Raw genomic sequence first — 22,112 nt, 5'->3', positions numbered from 1 at the left:
TTTGTGAATTATAATTTTATTTTCTATATATGCATGTTATTTATTTTTTACATATGTAAAAACGGTTTGGATTATAAGGTAGTTCCATTTGGCTTTTTAAATGGAATTTCACATGATCTCAGAACATACATCTGAGATCAAACTAAAATATCCTTTTATTTTAACTAATATCCTTTTATCCTAATATCCTTTTTTCTCTCCTCTAAATCCAATAATTTTTAATCAAATATTTCCCAAATAAAAATACGTCATTGAAACATATTCGAGATAGGCAATTAAAATGTGACACCTGTATATATGTATATGTACATATACATAATATTTCTTGTATCATTTTTTTAATAATTGTGTAATTTCTGGCATTTTACTAAAAAATTCTTTTTTTAATTAGAGTTTAGAAGTAAATATTTCTAATATTTGTACATATAATCATGAGTTATTTGTCTTTTATTGTACTAATGTAAATGTTTTATTATTTTCACAGTAATTATGAGATATTGTGATAATGTGAAATACACGATTCGCTCATATTGTATATCATACTTTCGCATTTTCGTCTGTTTCTGATAAAAGCTGATAATAGATAACATTTTAATGGGAATATAATTATACATCTGAATGTTACGCTCTCCGAATTATGGACACACGGAAGCGAGTAACATGTCGACAATAGGTTTTACACATCATCAGGTTTCATGTGACACACATCATTTTTGATTTTCATTCTCTGTTGATGTGCATGATTTAGATATGCATTGTTTCTTCACTAAATATTTGTCGTTTATACAATCTCTTAAATTGCAAGTCGGTTTTTAATGCCGATATCGAAAGTTTACTGTTTTTTCCAGATTCTTTTTTCTTTCTTCTATTTTTCTTTTCTCCCTTTCTGATCGCTTTCCACTTTCGACATATGGGAACAAAACCACCGATTGCCATCTCCAGCATAAAGATTATAATGGCACAAGCATATCCAATTCCAAGAATATAAAAACTGAATGCTAGCTGCTTTAGCGACATTACATTAAAGCTTTTCTTCGTTAAAATGGTTTTTCTATTTTCCTCGTGTTTTATTTCCCAGAGAGCCTCATCTTGAGCTTTCTTAATCAAGCCAGCCTGCATCATCCTCTGTATAATATCATTCACGCGGTTGTAAAGCGGCCAATTCTCGCGGGTGACATATGATTGTAACAGAGGACGCAGCATTCTTGATTTAATAAGATTTTGACCCTTGATCCTGTAGTACAAGTGGTGGCACTCGCCGACGCATACGGCGATCGACGAATTTTTGACATGTTCCATGCAACCCTTATACGTGGTCACCTTGTAACGTGATTGAAGTACAGGATCACCATTCTTATTCTGGAAGATTTTCGGTCCGTATAAAGTGTAACCGGCATCCTCAAAAAAAGAACCAACAAAAAAATTAACCATTGTCACTTATATATTAAAATATTATTAAATTCATAAAATCTTATTATAAACTTGTAATTGGAATTGGAATATAGCAGTTGCTTTACTTTAAAATAAATATTGTAATTTATGCATGATATAAAGGTATTTCTAAATGATAAAAGCATCATGTATATATATAGCTGTATATATACTAAGACTACCGAACTTCTTCTTAAAGGTAGACGTCTTAGAACATTTCAAGACAAATATCCTAATAAAAAAATGTCAAGGCTATAGTAGTTTTTAAACGGGAAGCAATGATCTTACGAATAACAGGATTGAGATTTCGCGCGCTCAGGCACGGCAAAATGACCACTGAAAAAAATACTCCTATGAATATTATAATCATAAAGGTATCTACTATGCTACTTATTTTAATTTACAATTAAAATTTGTTAAATATATTTGATTTCTAATTACTAATTTAAATACTTTTTATTAATACAATTGTAATTTCTATTTCATTCAACACATTCCAAAATATTCTAAAATATTCTAAAAAAAATAAATATCAAATTTAATTCTATTATAATTTATTCATCTCGCACAGCCTAGCATAATAGACACATTCATGATTATAATATTGATCGACCGCTTTGACAGCTGAAGTTGAGACATGTCGCAAATAATTATTTGAGTCATTTTTGAGACGCTTTTAATTCTTGCATCTATTATTCGTAAAAAAATGTAGATGCAATGCGTAGAAAAGCGGAAAAACATATAATGACAATTTTATTGTAAATTCATATGATAATCATAACATCATAAAAAGGATGTAAATTAAATAATCCTCATTAAATTTTAATAAATAACCTTTTACGTTTACCAATATGTTTAATTTGATATAATAACTCTAATTTTGTAGTATCTATATGTTTGGCTTTTAAAAGGATTTCACTAATTCACAATCTTAATTTTGAATAATCTTTAATTAGAAGGTTACTAAATTTATTTCAACAATTAGTATCTCATTAAAATAGAAAATATATCTTTTAAAAAAATAAAATTGACTTCAAAATCTCTTCTACATTTTTATTTACAAAAAGCTAATTATATTACATAGATGTATAACGTGAGTTTCTAAATAAAATAACTTAAGGACAATTTTTTCGTATCTTTAATTGCTTATAAAATAATTTGAAATATTTATTTAAATAAGATTGAAGACGTATTATACATAAAAAATTTATTATTAATTTCGAAAGAATTGACGTATGAATTTATGGAGAAAAAAACAATAAAATGAGATTTTTCTATTACCTTGAGACTTTGTATGCTGTCGATGTCGCGATAATAGACTGGCACGGTGAGCAAAGATGACAAGTGACTTTGGAAGAGAGCATTTATATTAAGGAATAAAATCAACGCCATACATATGAAGATCCTTGCGGAATCGATTTTGGGCGGACGTAAAAATCCTACGCAGACCACAAGTCTTATCACCTCTAGCCCAGCTTTTATATATCCCACGCTTTTCACAAAAATTACATAAGTTAACAAGCATATTGCGATTATTCCCATTATTACTTCCGGCGTCAGAAAGGTTACTATCTTAATGATTTCGGAGACTGGTTTCTTTGGTTGCGCAATCACGCAAATTCCTGATGTCAAATGGGGATATGTGTATCTGAAAATAAATAAAATATTATACTTTTCATTCTTGTCTAAAGACTTTTAATTTATGCAATACATAAAAGAGAAAGTTCCTCTTTCTCTCTTTTCTCTCTTTCTCTCTCTCACATTCTCACTCTTTCTATAATTAGCTATTTATTATTTATATTTAAATATTTAGTTTTGATAATTCTGTAAAAGGAGTTGTAATAAATAATGCAATAAGAGATAAGATTCAACAATTATTCATTCTAAGAATATTATATAGTATCACGTACATTTGACTGTCTCAAGGATATAAATCTATTTAATGTATAAAGTTTATAAGATTTAGTTAGATCCTTAAGAAATTCTTGAAGAAGAATCCTTGAGGAGTATTTTTAAATAATTAATATAAATAATTTTTTATTTTCTTGAAAAACAATGAAACTTACCTAACCTTCCACAAATCGAACAAAGATACTGTATTCATCATAATATCTATTCTGCTGTCTCCCACAGAGGCTATCAAACCTTCAAAAATGCCATTCGATCTTTTATCACCCAACGAATAAGGGTCCTTATGGAGGATGGTAATCTCGAGGCTTGCATTGAGATTATTTAAAAGTATTTTAATGATCTCACTGTTGTCACCACGAAATATATCTTGTTTCGGTAAACTCAAATTGATTTTAATAAACGGTTCCTTCTCAATGGCACTTAATCGAATTGGATATCTGTTCAGAGTGATCGTTTTATCAAAATCCAGATTTATGCATATGTCACTGTCTAAAAATATAAAAGCTGTTTAAATCTTTTTGATACATTTTTCTAAGGATCACGCAAAATTAATAATATGTTTTATTAATAATGCATTACATAATAATTACAAGAAGAGAGTATATATCTTATTAATTTATATAGAAAGTATTTATTTAAAATAATATAACAAATAATAGACAAATTAAACTTCACCATATACCATGTATAAATTTCCTCTTTAATATTATCCAAGGGTGGCCCGCTCGCCCTTTGACATTTCCTACCTCGTACCAGTTGTCTGGCGTATTGTTCGAATACGGATTAAACGTGTAAAGAACAATTCCATGGTTTGGATCGATGCATATAAATATGACCGAGAGCAAGTCATATTCCCAAGCGGTCCAGAGATATGAATGTGCATTTATACAGCCTCGAGTTTCAGTATGCTTATCGACCAGGACATAAAATGCTTCTGGATTCGCCCATGGTGAATCTTTTGCTCTCTATATGTGGAGCAAAAGCGTAATCAATAAAATTATTTTTATGTACTAAAAAATTGAGACTGTTATTCAATTAATCAATTATAATGTTGATATTTATCATATTCTTGTAATTTAATCTTTTGTAATAATAAACGTATAATAAACGCGATACGAGTTTTAAAAACTCTGATACTCAAAAAATGATAAGCAAAGGTTCGCGTAATTATGGAGTTAGATTTGAAAAACTCATTTCTTGTTGTTATGATTAAAAATAGAAAAAGAAAACAGTCTTTTACAGAATAATTTTTATGACTACAAACAGATTCATAATATAAAAACTTTTATATATATATATATATATATATATATATATATATATATATATGTATAAAACTTTTTATTTTCTATACAAACTGTATGAATATTTAATTACCAAATTTTTTGAAATAAAGATATAAATAGAGAAACAAAACAAATTATTATTATCGACAAAGGCAAGCTGTCAGAACTGATATAAAAGAAACACAAATATGTGTAGAAATAACATACAAATTAGTCAAATATAATTAAGTGCACGCATATCTGAATATCGAATTTGTTTTTCTTTAAAACAAAGCCTTATATAGTAAAATTTTATTATATATGTTCCTTATTTGACTTATTTTTTCATATAGACCCACCTCCTTCTTGTTTGTACCATCAATTTTGACATCCGATATAATACACGTTTTTTCATAAAGTTATATATTTATATATTACGCTGTTTTACTATTATTTACCTGTAACAGAGCTCGCAAGAGGGGTTGAGAAGATGTCACTAACACGAAACGATGCGCCTTTCGAAGAAAATGGTTGAAATTGTAATTCGTGAACTTTTGATAAGAATATCGTGTCGAGGTAAATTTCTGGAGGACATCAAATCGAGGATATGTTTCATCTATCAGCACTACGGGTATCATATTGATATGTGATTGTACAAGAAATTCATTATAATCTCCGCCCAGCACTAAAGTCAAATGAGATTCCGTTGGTAGACATCTCATTAAAATAAATACCTATAAAATTAATATAAAATTACAATAATAGAAACAGAACGTTTTGAGATAATTTTTATATGTATTTACAAATAAACAAGAAATAACCGTTTTTCAACAAGTTTAAAATAATATTGTTCATATTTATTATAATAATATACAATAATAAACGTGTATGATAACGCGGGCAGAGTCGTTTTTATAATAAATAAAAATATTTCAGTTTTTATCTCAAATATATTCTTGAAAATTAACTTACCGATGCGACTAAATCTGTATAAGATGGTTCGTCTGACGATGCAACATTATTATTAATAGTGAGAGGAAATATGCCTACAATTAATAATGAGAAGAGAACACAGAGAGACACGTTTGACATACTTGCGAAAATTTTACTGCCTAATAGTACAATATTAAACTCTTTAGAATAAAATTTTTTTTACAGAGAGAAGATCTGCTAATATTGTTGTTCCGATGAACAACGATTGAATGTCAGGCATATCTTAGGGGATTGTGCTTTTATAATATTTACACAATTGATCGACTGTATTCAGATAAGCGCATGTATATGTGTATGTGCCATATTTTAATTTTTATAATACTTTATATTTTATACCTTCATCCATTTGGGTAGAAAGATAACTTAATGTTCTAAATTGTGTGACAAGCTATGATTACAAAAGAATATTATAATATCGGAAGAAGTATATCTATGATAATATGGTTCTTCGACGTATGTGACGTAATATAATAAATTAATATGTCCGTATAATAAGCGGGTCAACCATCGATAAGTCTAATACGATGGAGCAGATTGAAAGACATTTGACTTCGCCCGTTCTGTATTGTTTAATCCTGCAATAATATAATTTGTCATTTTTCTTTTTACGAGTTATTTTTTACATATGCATATTATTTATTTGAAATATATATATATATATATATATATATATATATATAAAAGAATTTTTATTATTGAACAAGAGTTGTATAGTTTGATTTTGATCTTCCTTCTTTTTTGTAATACGAAAATTATTATTTATAATAATAATAATATCATCAGAAACAATAATAAGATATCTTTATTCATTTTTATTGATGCTATTAAATATTTTTTATTCTTATAAATAATAATTTTGAAATATGTGTATGTATGTATATGTGTGTGTGTGTGTGTGTGTGTGTGTGTGTGTGTGTGTGTATAACATTTTTTGTAATATCTCTTTTTTTAAATAATTGAGTAATTTCTCGCATTATTATAAAAGTTTTATAATTATTATAAAGTTCGTTTTTTTCTGATTAGTTTAGAAAATATTTCCAAATTTAATTTGTAAATATTTCCAAAAAATTCGTAAATATTTCGAATACATTTTGATCATGAGTTGTTTCCTTTTTATTCCACTAATGTAGTTGTCCATTATTTTCACAGTAATTGCGTGATAGTGTAATGATAAATGTGATTTCCACATATTCATACTTTCGCATTTTCATTTGTTTCTGATAAAAGTAGATAATATAGCATAACACTTGGGAATATAATTATACATCTGAATATTACGCTCTCTCTGAATTATGGACACACGAAAGCGAAATAATATCTTTTCGAAATAGTTAATAACATAGTGCAATATATATATATATATATATATATATATATATATATATATATATATATATATGTTTGCGAGATATTTTGTAAAACAGAGCTTTTTTTATCTATTTTATAGTAATCTCAACTTATAAACGGATTGAGGGGAGAGTTGAAGCGAGGACACCTTTTAATAAGTTAAAATAAAGTGAAAAACAGATGAGAGAGGATGTTGGTGTATATATGCGGTTCATAAATGGTCTATAAATGCGTTACATACAGTAATACAAATGCTGTCATTTAACAAAGACGGTTTCACCAGAATGTGTATTCTATACTTTTGTTTATGTTTGCGCCTTATAGATTAACGTTATTATTATTATTATAATTATTATTGATTATATTGGTTACTATATTATTATATTTAGGGCTCTTAATTATTATTAATATTTATTTATTATTAATATCATCACCGTGTACATGATAAATTATAATATGCTGGAAAAAGAACATATTTATTATATCATATTTATTTTACGGGGACTCTTCCGGAACAAATTGTTTAAACGAAAATAGAGAAATAAATAAAATATTGACTAAAAGGAGATACTTTTGTATCATCGACACCCTTCGCTCATCTATTTGTCCATTTATCATCTTTCTTCTTCTTTCTGCTTTTTTTTACTTTTCGCAGTTTGTTTTAATGTATAATTGATTTAACTCCGACAGAAATATCAAAGAAACAAAAACGTCATATACGAGAAACGAAACATAAAAAGCAAATAGCAATACATCTGATCTGCACCTTTTTCTTTTTTCCTGATTTTTAATCTATTCTGTGACTTCGTCATAAATATTCTGCTAATTCTCATGATCTATAAGGAATTCAAGATTAAACTCAGAAGTATACAAGTTAATGCTTTGTCACATTGTTGATTTTCGTTTTTTGATGATACATGATTCAGATATGCATTGTTTCTTCTGAATGTCTCTCGTTTATCTAAGTTACAATAATCATTTAAATTCCAAGAAAATTCAGTTTTTAATGCCAATGTCGAAAGTTTACTATTAGTTTCAAATTTTTTTTCTTTCTCGTATTCTTTTTTTCTTTCTTCCCGATCGTTTTCCAGTTTTGACATACGGGAACAGAACCACCGATCGCCATCTCCAGCGCAAAGATTATAATGGCACAAACGTATCCAAATCCAAGAATATAAAAACTGAACGTTAGTTGCTTTAGCAACATTACATTAAAGCCTTTCTTCGTTATAGCGATACTTCGTTTTCTCTCACGTTTTATTTCCCAGAGAATATCATTTCGAGCTTTCTTAATCAAGCCAACTTGCATCATTCGTTGTATAATGTCGTTTACGCGACGGTACAGCGGCCAATTCTCGCGGGTGACATACGATTGTATCATCGGACGCAGCATTTTTGATTTAATAAGATCTTGATCCTTGATCCTGTAGTATAAATGGTAGCACTCGCCGACGCACACAGCGGTCGAAGAATTCTCGACATGCTCCTTGCAATCCTTATATGTGGCAACTTTATAGCGCGATTGGAGTATAGGATCAAATCCGCTAATCATATTCTTGAAGATCTTCGGTCCGTATAAGCTGTAACCGGCATTCTAAAAAAAAACCAATTGAATCAACGTTTGTCATTTATGTATCAAAATATTATTAAATTTATAACATTTTATTATAAACTTGTAATGTAATTGGAATTGAAATATAACACTTGCTTTATTTTAAAATAAATATTATAATTTATGCATAAAGAGGATATTTCTAAATGATAAAAGAATTATGTTTTCTTTTTAATTTACAAAAGCTTTTTATTTGCTCAATAATATGCACCGTGTCTGATTTAAATAGATATGGATATTATTTTGCAGGCAATTAAAGACACGAAATATTATAAATTTATGTAAAAATTGTTGCAAGGTAATGTTATATGATAACGTTATTGAATATTTTTTAATAGTATTATAATATTAATATAAAGAGAGTTAAAAGTCAAATGGCACAATTAATTTTCTTGAATGTTATATTATTTTTAATTTTAATGTCATAGCTTATTAAAACAATAACTTAAGAAAAAATTATTTTAAATTATGGAAGATTGTAAATTAAAAAATTAATTAAAAATTGGCAAATAAGAACAAGTAAAGCGAGGTAATTGAAGCGCAAGGAAGAATTAAAACACATTCTTTGTGTATATATATATGTATATATAATTTATTATTGATTTAGCGAGATTTGAAGTATGAATTTAATAAGGAAAAATGTGTGTGTGTGTGTGTGTGTGAAAAATGAGATTTTTCAATTACCTTGAGACTTTGTATGCTGTCGATATCGCGATAATAGACCGGCACAGTAAGCAAACATGACAAGTGACTTTGGAAGAGAGCATTTATATTAAGGAATAAAATCAACACCATACATATGAAGATTCTTTTGGAATCGATTTTAGGCGAATGTAAAAATCCTACGCAGACCACAAGTCTTATCACCTCTAGCCCAGCTTTTACATATCCCACGTTTTTCACAAAAATTACATAAGTTAACAAGCATATTGCGATTATTCCCATCATTACTTCCGGTGACAGAAAGGTTACTATCTTGATGAATTCGGAGATCGGTTTCTTTGGTTGTGCAATCACACAAATTCCCGATTTTATATGGGGATATGTATGTCTGAAAATAAATAATATATTATTCCTTTTTATAGAGTTCTTAAAGAAAGATTCTTGAAGAATCCTCTTAAAGAATTAATATATAAATTATTTTTTAATTTCTTGAAAAATATTAAGACATACTTGATCTTCCACGATGTAAGCAAAGGTCTCGTATTCATTGCAATATCTATTCTGTTGTCGCTCACAGGGGCCATCAAACCTTGAAAAGTACCATTTGGTCCTATACCGCTCAATGAATAGATGTCCCTATCGAGGATGGTGATCTCAAGGCTTGCGTTTAGTTTATTTAAAAATATTTTAACGATCTCACTGTTGTCACCGCGAAATATTTCTTGTTTCGGTAAACTCAAATTGATTTTAATAAACGGTTCGATCTCAACGGCATTTAATCGAATTTGGTATCTGTTCAGAGTGGTCGTTTTATCAAAATCCAAATCTGTGCATATATCGCTGTCTAAAAAAGTATAATGATAGCTGTTCATTTGTAGCATTTTGATACATTTTTCTAAGGATCACGCAAATTCAATAATATGTTTTATTAATAATATATTATTGTAATGTTTAAAAAAAGAAAGTATTTTTTTGATAATTTATATTAATTTAATTTAGTTAAATTTTTATATAAAATAGTAAAACAGATAATAGATAAATTAAATTTCATATTTTTATTAAGATTATTTTATATATTTCATATGTTTATTAAGATTTATTTTATTTTAATTAAAAATTAATTAGCATACTAATATGTTTCCTTAGATGAAAAAAAGAAGAGAGTAAGATAGAAAGAAAGAGAGATACCATGTATGAATTTCCTCTTCAATATTATCCAAGGGTGGCCCGCTCGCCCTTTGACATTTCCTACCTCGTACCATTTGCCTGGCGTACTGTTTGAATACGGATTAAACGTGTAAAGAACAATTCCATCGTCTGGATCGATGCATATGAATATGACCGAGAGCAAGTCATATTCCCAAGCTGTCCAAAGATATGAACGTGCATTTATACAGCCTCGAGTCTCAGTATGCTTATCGATTAGGATATAAAATGCTTCTGAATTCGCCCATGGAGAGTCTTTTGCTCTCTATGTGGAGAAAAAAGAGTAATAAGATAAAATTATTTATTGTGATTAGCAGGGATCATATTTACAGGGATTTGCGATAAAAATTCATTGCACCCCGTAGAGAGTGTCAAACTATCAAGCTTATAAATGAAATAAGAATTTTTCAAATACGACAATTTTTGGCGGAGTTATACTTATTTGAATTTATCGAAATTTTGGCGTGAAATTATCTATGCGATAATTTTGTTGAGTAGTGTATATGTTTTTCGTTTATGTGTTTATTACACTGTTTCATTATTATTTACCTGTAAGAGAACTCGCAAGAGGGGTTGAGAAGATGTCACTAGAACGAAACGTTGCGCCTTTCGAAGAAAAGGGGTGAAATTATAACTCATATACATTAAGAAGGAGTATCTTGTTAGGGTAAATTTCTGGAGTGCATTAAATCGAGAATTCGTTTCATCTATCAGCGCTATGGGTACTGTATCGAAATACGATTGCCTAAGAAATTCATTATAGTCTCCGCCCAGCACTAAAGTCAATTCAGATTCCGTTGGTCGACATCTCATTAAAATAAATATCTATAAAGTTAATATAAGATTACAATAATAGAGAGAAAATGTTTTAAGGTAATTTTTTATGTATTTTTTACTTACAAATAAAAAACAAATAGTTTTTTTTTAAAAGTTCAAAAAAATATTGTGATATATATATGAAATTTGTTATAATTATATACAATAAAATAAAAGATGTGCGCGGTAGAGTTGTTTTTATAATATATAAAAATATTTCGGTTTTTTATCTCAAATATATTTTCGGAAAATTAACTTACCGATGCCATGATTAAATCTGTATAGGAAGGTTGTTCGACTGACGATGTAACATTATTAGTAATAGCGATAGGAAATATGCATACAATTAATAATGAGAAGAGAACACAGAGAGATACGTTCGACATACTTTCGAAAATTGCTGTATAATAATGCAATATTAAACTCCTTACAATAAAATGTTTCTTACAGAGAATGAGTCTGCTAACAGCATGCTGTTCCAATGAAAAATGATCGAATGTCAGGCGTGTGATCTCACTATAGTGCTTTTTAATGTAATTGATGGATTATATTCAGATAAGCGCGCATATATATGCATATGCCATTTTAATTTTTATTATATATATATATATATATATATATATATATATATATAATACAGTTATATTTTAATATAATAGTTTTTCTATTTTCATAAATTTGGGTAGAAAGATAACTTAACATTCTAAACTATGTGATAAACTATGATTACAAAAGAATATTATAACATCGGAAGAAATATATCTATAGTATCTTTCTTCGACGTATGTGATGTGATATAATAAATAAATATGTCGATATAATAACTATTAATCATTAACAATAGAGTCTAATACGATGGAAGGATTGAAAAGTATTTGATTTCGCTCTTTTTGCATTGTTTAGTTCCGCATTCGTTGCAATAATATAATTTGCATATTTCTCTTTTTATGAATTATTTTCTGCGTATATATGCATATTATTTAATTATATATCCAAAAGCAAAATCAAGCTCTTGCTCAGCAGTAAAAAAGATTTTTACTGCTGAGCAAGAGCTTGATTTTGATTTTTCTTCTTTTGTAATAAAAAAATTATATATGTTTTATAATTATGTATGTAATAATAATAATATTTTTTATCAGAATATGTAATATTAAAATTTAATAATAAAATATCTTTAATAAAATATCTTTATTCAGTTTTATTGATGGTATTGAATATTTTTTATCGTATAAATAATAATTCTGAATAAATGTGTACATACAGATAATATTTATTATATCTTTTTTTCAATAATTTAAATAATTTAAACAATTTTAAATAATTGTGTAATTTCTTGCATTACTAAAAAGTTCGATTCTAAAAAGTTCGATTCTTTTTCTGATTAGATCAGAAATAAATCTTTCCAACATATTTCTGATCATGAGTTATTTCTCTTTTATTGCTTTTAATGTAGTTGTTCCATTAGTCTCACAGTAATTGCGTGATAGTATAATGACAAATGCGACATGTACGCATATTGCCATATTTTCCCCTTTTTTCGTCCGTTTCTGATAAAAAGGAGATAATATAGCATCACATTTTAGTGGGGATATAATTACATATAATTACATCTGAATGTTACGCTCCCTGAATTATGGATGCAAATGGATCGCAGATAATGCGACCACTTAGCGGACGGTAAAATGAATTTATGATCACAGATAAGAAGACATTTTCGTGCGTCGTAGTAAATGGAGATAAACGAAGATGATTGACTGAAGGTGGGAGGAGCGTTCCTTTCATTCCGTAGATTCCGCATCATCTCGGAGAAAGATGTCTCGGAAGAGAGAAATCAGTTTCGTGCAACTAACTGCCGTTTATGCATCTAAATAGAATCCGTTCCGCACTCTCTCGTGGAGAGAACCGGTTTCCTTGGGACACGCTAATCTAAGAAGTGCAAGGGACACGATGCGTTATCCATCAGACATCGTCTTTAATCCTGTTACTTGTGATGATTTCGACGAGCTATATATCATTTTTGACGGACGATTTGGCAAGCTATATTTTTCAAGGTATGCGATAAATTCTATCCAATCGAAAGAGTTTAAAGAAAAAAATGCTAAATGAAGATAAGACACGACCGCTTGCAATAAGATAACATTTGTTCAATGCTTTGTTCTTTTTCATGAGCTTCTATTTTAATAGTACAATAAAGATAAAAAAATAGCAAACCGATGATGTGCGGTGACTGTAAGATGGTAATTTCGCAGGATTAACGAAGAGTAAGAGTCGAAGAATACATGTAAATAACAAACCGCACCAAGGACAAAACAAATTATATCATTTAATGAGATACAATTATCTTATATTTGCTATTTCTTAAAAACATCTACTTGTTTCTCTTCATCTCTTCAAATTTAAACGATCCAGTCTATCCTATGACATCGATATAAATATTCTAATTCTCTTGATTTCTCTGTGAGAAATTCAGGATTAAACTCGAAAATTTTTTGAGATTAATCTCTTCCCGATCGCTTTTCAGTTTTGACGTACGACAACGTAGAACAATCGGTTGCCATCTCCAGCACAAAGATTATAATTGCACAAGCGTATCCAAATCCAAGAATATAAAAACTGAATGTTAGCTGCTTTAGCAACATTACATTGAAGTTTTTTTTCGTTAAAGCGGTTCTTATCTCTATCTCGCGATTTATTTCCCAGAGAATCTCATCTTGAGCTTTCTTAATGAAACCAGCCTGCATCATCCGCTGTATAATATCATTCGCGCGATTGTATAACGGCCAATTCTCGCGAGTGACATACGATCGTATCATCGGACGTAGTATTCTTGATCTAATAAGATCTTGACCCTTGATCCTGTAATACAAATGGTAGCAGTCGCCGACGCATACGGCGGTCGACGAATTTTCAACATGTTCCTTGCAATCCTTGTAAGTAACTACTTTGTAGCGCGATTGGAATACAGAATCGCCAATCTCATTCTTGAAATCCTTCGGTCCATGTATAGCATAACCGGCATCCTAAAAAAAGAATCAATTAAAAAAAATTAACATTTCTCACTTATATGTTAAAATATTATTAAGTCCATATCATTTTATTATAAACTTATGATTGAAATTCAAATATAGCAACTGCTTTACTTTAAAATAAATATTGTGATTTATGCATAATATAACAAAGACGTTTCTAAATGATAAGAGGATTTTATAAAGTACATATTTTGTAAAGTTTACAAAAACATTTTATTTGCTCCATAATATGCGCTGTGTCTGATTTAAACAAATATGGATATTATTTTACAGGTAATTAAAGATACGAAATATTATAAGTTCATGTAAAAATTGTTGGAATGTATAACGTTATAATAATAACGTTACTGAATATTTGTTTAAAAGTGTTAATATAAAAAAAATTTTAAAATCAATTTAATTTTTGTTAACGTTACATTTTTTTTTATTTTTATATGTGATAGCGCTTGTCAAAACAATAGCGTAATAAAAAAGTTATCTAAAATTATGGAAGATTGCAAATTAAACAACTCTCTTATTAAATCTCAGTAAATATCCTTTTACGTTTCCAATATGTCTAAATAGATATAATAACTCTAATTTAGTATCATTTGGCTTTAAAAAGAATTTCATTAATTTACAATTTTTAATATTCTTGAATAATCTTTAATTATTAAGTTACTGAATTTATTTCAACAATTATACTAAAGATAGAAAATATAATTTAGAAAAATAAAATTAACTTTTTAAAATTTCTACTATATTTTCACTTATAAAAAACTAATTACACTACATAGATATATAACATCAGTTTCTAAATAAAATAACTAAGGAACAATTTCTTCGTACCTTTAATTGTTTATGAAATAATCGAATTGAAATATAAATCTAGGGAAGATAAAATGATTTTCTACCTTGAGACTTTGTATGCTGTCGATGTCGCGATAATAAGCCGGCACGGTGAGCAAAGAGGACAAGTGACTTTGGAAGAGAGCATTTATATTAAGGAATAAAATCAACGCCATGCATATGAAGATCCTTGTGGAATCCATTTTGGGCAAATGTAAAAATCCTATGCAGATCACAAGTCTTATCACCTCTAGTCCAGCCTTTATATATCCCACGTTTTTCATAAAAATTATGTAAGTTAACAAACACATCGCGATTACTCCCACCATTACTTCCGGCGACAGAAAAGTTACTATTTTGATAAATTCGGAAATTGGTTTCTTTGGTTGCGCTATAACGCAAATTCCAGATCTCATATGGGGATATGTGTATCTGAAAATGAATAAAATATTATACTTTTTTAATCTCGTCTATGGAGTTTTATTATGCAATACATAGAAGAAAAAGTTTCTTCTCTCAATTAGCTATTTATTATTTATATTTAAATATTTAGTTATTACCTTGTGAAAGAAGATATGACAATGCAATAAGAGTTAAAACTTAACAAATATTCACTACAAGAATATTATACATATATAGTATCACACACACACATATATTTGATTGTCTTATGGATACAAAACTATATAATGTATAAAGTTTATAAGATTTATGTAGTTAGATCCTTAAAGAATTCTTAAGGAAGAATTTTTAAGGAATTCTCTTAAGAATTAATAATAAATAATAGAAAAAGAATTAATAATAAATTATTCTTTATTTTTTTAAAATATTGATACATACCTGACCTTCCACAATATAAACAAAGATCTTGCATTCATAGTAATATCTACTTTGCTGTCGCTCAGGGCGGCTATTAAACCATCATAAGTACCATTCGGTCCTATACTGCCCAAGGAATAAACGTCTTTAGGGAGGATGGTAATCTTGAGGTTTGCGTTCAACTTATTAAAAAGTATTTTAATGATCTCACTACTGTCACCGCGAAATATTTCTTGTTTTGGTAAACTCAAATTGATTTTGATAAATGGTTGCACCTCAATGGCATTTAATCGAATTTGATATCCGTTCAGAGTGGTCGTTTTATCAAAATCCAGATCTATACATATATCGCTATCTAAACATAGAAGTGAAAAGTGTTCAAATTTTGATACATTTTTTTAAGGAAAAATTTATGCAAAAATAATGTTTTATTAATAATGTATTATTGTAATGTTTAAAAAAAAGAGAGTATTCCTTTTGATAATTTTTAAAATATTTATATATAAATATTAAAACAGATAATAGATAAATTTAATTTCATTTTACATTAAGAATTTATATTAATTGATAAGTAATTTAAAAACAAAGAAGAAAGTGATACCATTTATGAATTTTTTTTTCAATATTATCCAAGGATGACCCGCTCGCCCTTTGACATGTCCTACTTCGTACCAGTTATCTGGAGTACTGTTCGAATACGGATTAAACGTGTAAAGAACGATTCCATCGTTTGGATCGACGCATATGAATATGACCGAGAGCAAATCATATTCCCATGCCGTCCAGAGATATGAGCGAGCATTTATACAACCTCGAATTTCGGTCTGTTTATCGACAAGAATATAAAATCCTTCTGGATTCGCCCATGGCGAATCTTTTGCTCTCTATGTGGAGAAAAAAAATAATACAATAATAAAATTATTATTTTTATTTACTAAAAAAAATTGAATAATATTATTCAATTAATCAATTATTAATATTGATATCTTTCGCATTCTTGTAATTTAATCTATTGTTTATAGTAAATGCGTTTTGAAAATTATGCGGCTCACAAATGATAAACAAAGATTTATGCAAATATGGTTGGATAAAAAGAACTTCTTTTTTAAGTTGTAAATCAAAAATAAAAAAAAAATTTTTTCAAATTAATTTTTATAACTTCAAATAGATTCGTAAAAAATATACGTATATACATATATAAGTTTTTATTTTATATTAAATTGCCAAAATATATTAATATTTAACTGCTAAGATTAAAATAAAGACATTAAGAGGAGGAAAAATAAAACAAATTATCATCATGGACAAAGGTAAGCAGTCAAAACTGATACAAAAAAAATACAAATACGAGTAGAAATAAGAGAGGTTTAACCATTGAGACCAAAGAGAATTAAGTGCACCTGTGTCTAAATATCAAATTTATTTTTCTGGAAAACAAAGCCTCATATAATAAAATTTTATTATATATTTTTGATTTATTTTTTTATATAGAATCAACCTCCTTCTTGTTCGTATCATCAGTTCTGGCATCTGATATAATACATGTTTTTTCATAAAATTATATATTTATTACATTGTTTTACTATTATTTACCTGTAACAGAGCTCGCAAGAGAGGTTGAGAAGATATCACTAGCACGAAACGATGCGCCTTTCGAAGAAAATGGATGAAATTGTAATTCTTGAACATTAGATAGGAGTATCTTGTCAAGGTAAAGTTCTGGAGGACATCAAATCGAGGATACGTTTCATCTATCAGCACTACGGGTATCATATTGATATGTGATTGTACTAAAAATTCATTATAATCTCCACCCAGCACTAAAGTCAATTGGTATTCCATTGGTCGACATCTCATTAAAATGAATACCTATGAAATTAATATAAGATTACAATAATAGACAGAAAATGTTTCGAGATAATTTTTATATGTATTTACAAATAAAAAAGAAATAACTGTTTTTCAGCAAGTTTAAAATAATATTGTCATGAATGTAATTTGTTATAATAATATACAATAATAAATGAGCAAGATGCGGGTAGAATCGTTTTTTTAATAAATAAAAATATTTCAGTTTTTTATCTCAAATATATTCTCCAAAAATTAACTTACTGATGCAACTAAATCTGTATAGGAAGGCTGTTCGTCTGACGATGTAACTTTATTATTAATGGCGAGAGAAAATATGCCTATAATTAATAACGAGAAGAGAACACAGAGAGACACGTTTGACATTCTTTCGAATATTTTACTGCATAATAATACAATATTAAACTCTTTAGAATAAAATCTTTTTTACAGAGAGAAGGTCTGCTAACATTGCTGTTCCAGTGAAAAATAAAGGAATGTTAAGCGTATCACACGAACGTTTTTATATTATTGCTTTTATATTATTTACATAATTGATCGATTGTATTCAGATAATCGCCAGTGTGTATGTGTGTACTATATTTTAATTTTATAATACGGTTCTTTATATAATTGGCCTCGTAAATAAATTATTAAGCCAATTTATAGATGCACAATACAAGCTCATTTTTCTTCATGTGGTTTCGCTCTTTACGAATGTCCCATTGGGACTTGCCTTTAGGGATATTGGAAAACGGAAGCATCTCATTAATAAGAATATTGAAATTCTTTATTCCGAATTTATCATTGGCATACGCTTAGTGCTATATTCTAGTTTTTTAAATTCAAGGACAAAATATATAAATGACCGTCTTTCGATATACCGATGGGTTCTCTTCTCTCTCCTGTCATGGTGGATTTGCTTCTTTAAGACCTTGAAGAGCAAGCTATTTCTAGGTTGCTCTTCTACTCCCTTTTTATTTTGGATGTTGATGATACTTGCTGCTCCCCTTTCTTTTCATTTTAACTTCTTTTCTTTTCACTATATTAAACATATACTATATTAAACATATTTAACTTCTTCCATTACAAATTTCAATTTACAATCGAAAAAACTTCAATTTACGATAGGAAAAAATAATGTTATCAATTTTTTAAACGTGACCATTATGATTAAAGAAGATTTTATTGAATTTGACTAAAACGCGCGCGATTTTCCTGGCTTTTCATTCACAACACTCGGTTCTAGCATAAAAAGGACATTATTTTTGGCTTGGTAGACAGAGTGTTTAAATTGTTACATCCAAAATACCTTCAAAAAAATCTTAATAGAATTATTAATCTGTTCCTTGAGAATAATTATTCTTTAGAATTCATTTTTTCAACATCCGTTTTCGCTTAAAATTTCTTTTTCATTTGAGTGTGTTCAATTTTATGTGTTAAATTTTAATTTTTATAATATATATAACATGGTTATATTATATAATAATGTGGTTTTTTATACGTTTCATTTGAATAGAAAGATAAATTAACATTCTGAATATAATAAGAGCTATTATTATATAAGAATATTATAATATCGGAAAAAATATATATCTATAGTAGTATCCTTCTTCGACGTATGTGACGTGATATATAAATGAATATCTCGGTGTAATAAGTGAGTTAACTATCAACAATCAGCCTAACGAAGAAATAGATTGAAAGCAATTTGACTTCGTTCGTTCTGCATTGTTTAATTCTACATTCATTGCAATAATATAATTTGCATTTCTCTTTTTATGAATTATATAATTTTATTTTCTATATAAGTGTCATTTATATCTAAGAGTTCATATATATCTAAGAAACAATTTTTACTATTATAAACAAAAATTATATAGTTTGATTTTTCTTCTTTTATAATAAAAAAAAATGATATGTATTTTGTAATAATAAGAAAATTATCTCACAGAAGCAATAATAAAATATTTTTATACAATTCTATTAATACTATTGAATATTTTTTTATTCTTATAAATAATAATTTTGTATGATTTATATGTGTACATATACATAATATTTATTATAATAATTCATTTTCTTGAAATAATTAAGTAATTCTCGCATTGCTAAAAAGTTTGTTTTTTTCTGATTGTAGATCAAAGATAAACATTTCCAATATATATTTCTACATGAGTTATTTCTGTTTTAGTGCACTAATGTAGTTGTTCCATTATTTTTATAATAATTACGAGATGACAAATGCGATTCGCCCATATTATCAAACTTTACTTACGCATTTTCGTCTGTTTCTGATAAAAGAAGATAACATAGCATGACATTTAGTGAAAATATAATTACACATCTAAATGTTATCCTAAATTATGAACACACGGAAGCGAGATAATATCTTGCTGAAATAAAGGATAACATCATGCAATATATATATAGAGCTCAATGTTATAAACACAAAATGTATTATTGTGATGTAAATTATAATATTCAAAATCAAGAGATACTTTTTTGATAGCAATGGAAACGTCAGGCACCGAAGTCGATTTGAAAACTTTTGTATTGGGCAATCGTCGTCTAGCTTATCTTATACAAACTCTATTAAGAAATATTTTATCGTATTAAAAATAATTAAAGAGTTGATCTCTGATCAGTTTCATCAATTTGCGAGTTCGTCAAAGAATTTGCGCAGGAATAGGAATCTCTCAACATCATTGCATCTGGGGAACGAATTGATTACGGAATTTACGGAGGAAAGTTTAAAATTGCGATATATCATGCAATTTTAATTCGCAGATAATGTGATCACTTAGAGCGGTTTAATGAATTAATAATCATGAATAAGAAGAGTGAGAGACACGATGTGTCATCCATCGAGAATTAAACAGTAGGTATCTTAATCCTGTTATGTGTGAGGGCTCGCATAGATTTAATAATCGCATATAATTTCTATCTTGGAGGATGATTTATCATCTTCGAGGTTTACGATAAGATCTATCCCGCCAACAGAGTTTAAAGAAAAAAAATGCTGAGAAAAAATACTAAATAAAGATAAGACATGAGCGCCTTGCAATGAGATAATATTTGTTCAGTACTTTTATTCTTTTTCACACACTGCTATTTTACAATAAAGATAAAAAGTAATAAACCGATGAGTAGTGGCTTTAAGATAGTGATTCCGTAAAGAAAAGACGAGCAGGCAAACGAATAGAGTTTAACGGCAGCGTATTCCAATGCTGAATTAGTTCTCCTTTTTCTTTTTTTCTAATTTAAACGATCCAGTTTATCTTGTGACTTCGACATAAATATTCTACTAATTCTCTTGATCTATGAAAAAATTCAAGATTAAACTCTACAGTATACAAGTGCTTTGATATATATTTTTCTTAATTTTCCGTTGATGTGCATGATTCAGATACGCACTACTATTACGCTTGAATATATCTCTCATTCATACATTTAAATTCTAAGCTACATCGGTTTTTAATGCTAATAAAAAGTTTACTGTTTATTCCGGATTCTTTTTTCTTTCTTGTATTCTACTTTTCTTCCCGATGCAGTTTTGACATACGGGAACAGAACCACCGATTGCCATCTCCAGCGCAAAGATTATAGTGGCACAAGCGTATCCAAATCCAAGAATATAAAAACTGAACGTTAGCTGCTTTAGCAACATTACATTGAAATCTTTTTTCGTTAAAGCGGCTCTTATCTGTCTCTCGCGTTTTATTTCCCAAACAATCTCATCTCGAGTTTTTTGAATCAAGCCAACCTGCATCATTTGCTGTATAATATTGTTCACGCGATTGTATAGCGGCCAATTCTCGCGAGTGACATACGATTGTAACATCGGATGCAGCAGTCTTGATTTTATCAGATCTTTACCCTTGATTCTATAGTACAAATGGTAGCAGTCGCCGATGCATACGGTGGTTGACGAATTCTCGACATGCTCTATGCAATCCTTATAACCTGTAGTCACCTTGTAACGCGATTGGAGTACAGGATCGTTAAATATATTCTTGAAGACCTTCGATCCGTATAAAGTATAACCGCCATCCTGAAAAAAAAATAACTAAAAATTAACGTTTGTCACTCATATATCAAAGTGTCATTAAATTCATATGTATTATATATATTTATATATACTTATTTTATTATATACATATGATGTTTCTATTTTATTATAAATTTATGATGATTGGCATTCAAATATAGCAGGTCCTTTAAAATTAATATTGCAATTTTTTGTATGCATAATGTGAAAAAGATATTATATATGCACAGCTAAATGATAAGAATATTTTGTAAAGTTTATAAAAACATTTTATTTGCTCAAAAATATGCATT

At 28.3% G+C, this 22,112-nt stretch overlaps 2 protein-coding genes across 2 annotated transcripts; both read right to left on the bottom strand.

The window, feature by feature from the left end:
- Positions 1-734: 734 nt before the first annotated feature.
- Positions 735-5,946, bottom strand: LOC145964629 (uncharacterized). Its single transcript, XM_083087605.1, has 7 exons — positions 5,937-5,946; positions 5,580-5,653; positions 5,066-5,341; positions 4,025-4,307; positions 3,498-3,831; positions 2,713-3,079; positions 735-1,398 (listed from the first exon to the last, which is right to left on the bottom strand). Exons 1-7 carry the CDS (start codon positions 5,944-5,946, stop codon positions 745-747), a joined length of 1,998 nt encoding a protein of 665 aa, XP_082943731.1. The 3' UTR covers positions 735-744.
- A 1,768-nt stretch (positions 5,947-7,714) lies between these two features.
- Positions 7,715-11,513, bottom strand: LOC145964628 (uncharacterized). Its single transcript, XM_083087604.1, has 6 exons — positions 11,505-11,513; positions 10,978-11,253; positions 10,411-10,693; positions 9,733-10,066; positions 9,244-9,610; positions 7,715-8,541 (listed from the first exon to the last, which is right to left on the bottom strand). The coding sequence occupies exons 1-6, from the start codon at positions 11,511-11,513 to the stop codon at positions 7,951-7,953; spliced, it is 1,860 nt and encodes a 619-aa protein (XP_082943730.1). The 3' UTR covers positions 7,715-7,950.
- Between the last annotated feature and the right edge of the window lie 10,599 nt (positions 11,514-22,112).

The sequence above is a fragment of the Camponotus vicinus genome, unplaced genomic scaffold, assembly GCF_025532165.1.
Source record: "Camponotus vicinus isolate PSW18456_S1 unplaced genomic scaffold, iyCamVici1.0 SCAF_13, whole genome shotgun sequence".
NCBI lineage: Eukaryota > Metazoa > Arthropoda > Insecta > Hymenoptera > Formicidae > Camponotus > Camponotus vicinus.
This window is presented reverse-complemented; position numbering and strand designations above follow the sequence as displayed.